Source organism: Drosophila mauritiana, chromosome 3R, assembly GCF_004382145.1.
Source record: "Drosophila mauritiana strain mau12 chromosome 3R, ASM438214v1, whole genome shotgun sequence".
NCBI lineage: Eukaryota > Metazoa > Arthropoda > Insecta > Diptera > Drosophilidae > Drosophila > Drosophila mauritiana.
In genome coordinates this window covers 21,886,790-21,892,977 of record NC_046670.1, presented here as the reverse complement: position 1 = coordinate 21,892,977, position 6,188 = coordinate 21,886,790, and the positions used below count along the sequence as shown (strand labels likewise).

Here is a 6,188-nt window from a genome sequence, read left to right as displayed (position 1 = left end):
TAAAGCCAGATTCTCCTGCTTAGGGTTTCGAATCGCCTTACCAAAGGGGGGAACGCTGTTCGGCTGCTGCTGGGTTGGTTGGGGGGCCAGCCAATGCGAATTAATTGGCTGCTGTCTTTGGCCAAATGCTGGGGCTGGGGCCAAGGCTGAGAGCCAGACCGAAGACGAGGATGGTGATGGGGATGGGCAGCTGCAGCTAGCTAGGATGTCTGGAAGGCTTGATGAGAGGCGCCAAAGTGCCAACACCCCATGCCAGGGATTCGGCCTCGCCAGCGTGCACAGCAAGAAATCTTTAGGCACTACAAAAATAAGGTATTATCTAGAATATATAAAGGATATATAAAGGAAACAAAGTTTGTTATCCTTAAAATACTTTCTGAGTTTATATAGTGCGGCATGATAACAAAATATAAAATCTAACATTTTTTAAGTGCAACATTCCTGTCAAAATTACACGTCCCGACGCTTCCCTCCACTGAGCCGCACTAATTAATAATAATAAAACAAAAGTACAGACGAACAAGAAGCAGGAAGACGTCCAGTGGTTCTGGCCAAGATTCATGTTCTTGGCCGAGTCAAACTAAGCCGCATCCAACTCCGAGTGGCCGCGCGTTTATTTTTAGACAATAAACTGAGGACGCGAACGAGAGGAGCAGCAACTGCGATCGGCTAATGGTAATGAGCTGCAAGCTATTTACAGTTTGGCTGCGGCCTTGCAGCCTATAGATGGCAATTGGCCATATAGCATATAGTCGCCCAAGCCGTCGCCCTCCTCCTTCCGGGGAGCATCCATATTTATGGGCCAGCATCAATCTGACTTAATGCTTGTGCGGCTTGATTAGCATGTCGATGAGCTTGAGCAAGAAAGAATCCCCCGTTCGAGGAGCAGGTGGCTGATGACTCCGCGGGATGGGGGGAGGGCAGTGGATTGCGACTCCATCGAGGTGGAAATCGGTTCCGTGCAACCCCCAAAACACTCATTGAATGGCCTTCAACGTCCTTGGCTGTACATTTATTGAACTTGTGTATAATTATAATTTATTTGCTTATTATCGAGTCTCGGCTCGACTTATAGTTGCTGTTGTTGCTATTGCTGTGGCTCACGTTTCTGTGCTCGCCAAATATTATAATTTATGTGGATAAAGCGATGTGAATCTCTAGCCCCCAGATAGACTCGTCTCGGAGATTCACCGCTCCCCCTCCCCACCACCACCAATCACCAACAAATCTACTGACCATGTCTATTAGCAAACAATTTGTATTGTCTAAGAGTTAATCATTCGTAGCGTCATCGATTTATTTATAGGCAATATTATTAACGCCTTAGCATATTATTTCATTTATTATGTAAAAATGCGTTTTATGTTAATTTCAATTGTTTACTTTACTGATTCAAAGGTGCTAAGCTGGCGTGCTATGATATGAATGATATAAACAAGAAACTAGTTATCAGTGCGTTCTAGAAATATATTTATAGATTTCAAAATATTGGTCAAATCAAATCAGATAAGAGTAAACATTTGGCCATCAGTTAAGGTACTTTTTGCCACATTGATGGCATTGTAGGAATACGTTTTCTTTGAAATAATACACAGATTTGCCCCGGGACATGGCTGATAGGCAAATCAACAAGCAAAACAATGCAGCATCTGAAAAAAAATGTACGAAAACTAAAAAGTAAATCCAGAGAAAAGTGCCCGAAAACGACTTGAAAAACACTTTGTGCTGATTCTGGGCGAAATCAAAAAGTCATCATTCGCCACGAGAAACCAAATCTGCAAGTGTGAGCGTGCCTAATGAGTATTCAATTGATGCAGAAAGCGACTGGCGGTGGCCAGCAGAAGTAACCACCATAAATGGCCATTTGAAAGACGTTACAGTTCGATCGTACGATAGATCGAACGCCAGATCCCAAATTCGATTAGGAGGAGCGTAGGGAGCGAGAAGACCGGAGAACTGCGGGCACTTCAGAAGAATTGGGATGGGGGGCAGCGAAAATTAGAAAGAAGTGCGTCCAGGGAATCGGGGTCAATAGGAAATGAAAAGTGAAATTTTATGCCCAGAGCTCTGGGCCTTTTGTGTGCCTTTCTGTACTCCCAACAATTCGGCAATGTGTGCTTTGGATTTTCGATTTTTCGATTTTTTTTTTTGCCAAAGGAACTTGCAATTTAAATATCATTAAATTCTGGGTTAAGCCTTTGTGCCGGCCACTTGAAAATTGCCACCGTATAATCAGTTTTTGACAGCCATCGTCGAATCAGCCCCAAGCCAAATTGGCAACGGGCTCTTCGATTCGCACTGCCCCCTCAAGTGGCAAAGGCGACACTCTGCCGAGCACTCGATGGCTGTTTAATCAGCAGAGAATTGTCCAGCAATCCGCCGGAGTAGGGAAACTACTGTCCAGAAGTTGAGCATAGGTGGTAAGGCCAAGGCGGGTTCTAAATAAATCATGGTAATCAAATCTGTAATCACTTCCCTAAAGGGTCTTCCAACTTATCATTAGTACCTTAACATACTAACAATGGTAATAGAATGGCTAAAAGTAAACCCCCATCCACCGAAATATCTTAAGAATTCCACTTTCGAAGCCTGAGTGAGCAATACGAGTTAATAACTATTAATTATGCATGTTTGTGTAATTTGTTAATGGAGACAAATAAAATAAATCGACAAGATACCTAAACGCCTGTCAATGGCCCAGCGATATGATCAATTAGCACGACTTATGCTGCACTTGGCAACTCGACGGATCCATGTCCGAGTGGTGCGGCAAGTACTCTTAGTACTTAGTAGCTAGTACGAGTTGCCTCCAGCGTGAATCATCCGCGGAACACAGAGTTCGTGCCAAACGAGACCTTCTGCATATTGAAATGTGGCAAGCAAGAGATAAAAACGGCCAGGGCATTAAAGCAGCCCGGCCTGAAAGCTAAGCAAAAAGCGCCAAAAGGCAGTAAACCCTAAGTTCGTAGCAATTAAAAGGGCGAATAGCTGAGTGCGTACCTTTGGGCCCTTTGGGCCATTAAAATCACTGGTGGGCCCCACTGAAAATAACGAGCCCATAAAAGCCCATCTTCCAGCAGCCACAGGTGGCCGGCGGAGTGATGACGCGACAACGGATTGGGTTCCGTTCCGTTCGGTTCCGTTGATATCAAACAATTGGGTATTAATTTTAATAAATAATCACTCACCGCACCGCACTGAGAATGGAAAAAAAATAAATAATAATTCGAGTTGTTGCGATTGGTTTTTGCATTGGTTGGGATGGATAGATGACTAGATGACTCGGGGAGGTTATCAACACAATGCCTTGAGTCATCTCCCGACCGAATGGAACATGGAACGCGCTTAAAAACGTATTATGGAAGACGGAAATGAATGCCGGGAAAAAATTGTATGCCTTCGCATTACGTACGTGTATGTATATTATATAGAAATACGCAAATGGAAAATATAAAAAATAACCATGCATGGTCGAAGAATAAATTAAATTTGCGTATCAGGCGAAGAATCTTCAAGCAGAATCTTCGCACCAGAATCTTCGTGTGTTTAAAATTAAACCCTGAGCTAAGACGCTCCGGCATTTCAGCCAAATGGATAGATTCAGATACAGATACAGATACACCGATAGAAAGATACAAACATCCGAGAGATACAAAAGCGGGCTGCGAAAGGTGTTATCAGCCTGTTTACTTTCCACCGGGAGAAGCTCGAACCCAGCTTGTCTCAAATTACCAAGCAGAAAACAAAAGCAAACGGCTAAACTAACAAATAACTAACAGCGAACACAACGCACACCGAATGGTTAAATAAATTTGGCAAACAAAAAGCCAAACATTTGCTGGGCAACCGAAAAAGATGATAAATGATGCGCGTGTGCAATTCCCGGACAAATTGTTTGGCTTTGGCGATGTTTTAATAAAGCTTAACTAATTAAACATCACCACTCAAAACACTCGAAACGAAACGTGCGTGTCTTGGTGTAATATAATAGATTTATTAAATTTGTAGTTTGTGTTATACAAAACACCTTAAGCATTGCATTAAAGATGAAGCCGCAACTCGGGCTTTTGAACCCGACGAAGGACGGCCATTAAAAACTTGGCAGTCTTAATTTTCATTTCTTGCCGGGGGAAAGACCCCGATCCTCAGAAGTGCTTGGTCAGATTGCTCATGCAGGGCGAGTTGTTGGTGAACAGACTGGACAGGCTGAAGATGTTCAGGTAGGTGGACAGGAAGGTGGCCAGCAGGCCGAAGATGAGCACCGCCATTGTGCAGGATACGTCGCACTCGAGGCGATGCAGGAAACGGAGCAATCTCAGCCAGCAGCCACGTGGCGTGGTCGGCGGCGAGGTCACCAGCAGTGGTTCCATCTCAAGTTCCACCGGATCGTAGTTGAGGTCCAGTGGCAGACTTCCATAGCTCGCCTCCGCTGCGATTCGCTGATGAACTCGCTCCATCCGCCGGATGCGGCGGTACAAAAGGGGTGGGAGAATGAAGACCAGTGGTCCGGTTATGGTGCCACCCACCACGTCCATGAGGGCATCGAAACTGGGCACAAACTCCGCAACGAGGACCTCCAAGGCCAGCACTGAAGAGCGAATCAGCATGCGTTTGAAGGAGAGGGCTATAAGAAGGAAGGATTAGCAGACGATTTACCTAAAATCTAACGTTGACTTAGATTAATGCGTTTAAAAATCGTATGACGGAACTCATTAAAAGTCTTTCTTAGTGGAATGAAATTCCCAGATCATTAACTTAAGTTAAATTGAGACTCACATTCCGGCAGTTTGAAGTAGTTCTCGATCTGCATGAACATCGCGGAGCTGGCCACCGTGACGGAGAAGCAAAGCTGGAGCGCCATCAGGATCAGCATCACATAGAAGGGCACACTGGTGGGCAAAGACTGCAGCAGGTTATCGGCAATCATCGATCCAAATTTGTAGGCGGCTATGATGGAGCCAAAGATTGCCACGCTGCAGGTTACTGATCAAGAGGAATGAAATTATTATCCATCTGTAATCGGTTTGGAGGAGCAACTCACTGGCGATTCCGATGAGTGCAGCCCAGGAAACCTGCGACTTGTGCTTCATATCGATCTGAAGGGTCAGCAGGACGGGGTGGATGTCAAACTGGAAGGCCAATATGCTGTAGCTGTTGAGCACGGTTAAGAAACCGGGCAGCTCTAAGAAAAACCAACTTAGAATTCTGTAAATATATGCCCTAAGACCACTACCCACCCAAGGAGATGCCTTCAAAGGGTGTTCCAATCGCAGGGGCTGCAAAAAGACAGAACCACAGGAGCGCCACAATAACGATCATCACGCAAACTGCGATGATGGCCAAGCCCCTGGGATATTTGTGAAATATGAATGATGCAGTGCATTGATTAAGAGCAGATAACCCTATCCTGAACCCCATCTTACCGCATGTGCTTTGGACTGCCCAGCCACATGAGCGGGCAGATGACCAGACCGACTATGATGGCCCAGTAGCAGTACGAGAAATTGTACTGACCAGCGCTCATGCGCAGCACTACGCCCTCTAGGTTCTGGGCGGCCATAACCACACTGGGCACCGCCATGGCGAAGATGCTGAGGTCGAGCAGCACGGAGACCAGCAGACTCATATAGGGTCCGTAAGCCAACTCTGCCAGTGCTGCGTATGGGTAGTTGCGCTTCTGTTGAATGGAAGGATCAAGCAGCTCCGCCATGGTCCAGCATTGGGACAGCAGGAAGGAGGTATAAATCTGCAGGATGATGATGGAAAGCACCAGCAGGACGCCAAAGTATCCAAGTTTCACCAGCAATGCGGGCAGCGTTACAAATGGGAAGATGCCGAACAAATCCACCACGTACAGGATGGCGATGAAAAGCGAAAGGTTCTCCGGTTCGTCCTCGTAGGCGCGGAAATGGGGAAGGGCGCTGAATCGCGATCTTCGCAGGAAGGGCAACTGATCGTGCTGATGCGAGGGCGTTAGCTGGACAGGAGGGCGCCGCTTGGGAAGCGCAAAGGATGGAGCGCGCGATGGGCGTGGCGCGGGTTTAGCATTCTGGCGACGGAAGAAGAACATTCGCGATGTGGACTCTTCCAAGGAAAGCAAGCAACTGCAGTTCCTCTAAGCTTAAACTAATGGTGGGCACTCTCAACTGGCAACTGGCTTATTACCATCAACAAGTTCTGACATCGGA

General features: G+C 46.3%; 1 protein-coding gene across 1 annotated transcript; it reads right to left on the bottom strand.

The window, feature by feature from the left end:
- Positions 1–3,875: 3,875 nt before the first annotated feature.
- Positions 3,876–6,154, bottom strand: LOC117142273. The gene is made up of 5 exons (XM_033306151.1): positions 5,424–6,154; positions 5,238–5,347; positions 5,042–5,182; positions 4,777–4,983; positions 3,876–4,624 (listed from the first exon to the last, which is right to left on the bottom strand). Exons 1-5 carry the CDS (start codon positions 6,068–6,070, stop codon positions 4,146–4,148), a joined length of 1,584 nt encoding a protein of 527 aa, XP_033162042.1. The 5' UTR covers positions 6,071–6,154; the 3' UTR covers positions 3,876–4,145.
- Positions 6,155–6,188: the final 34 nt, after the last annotated feature.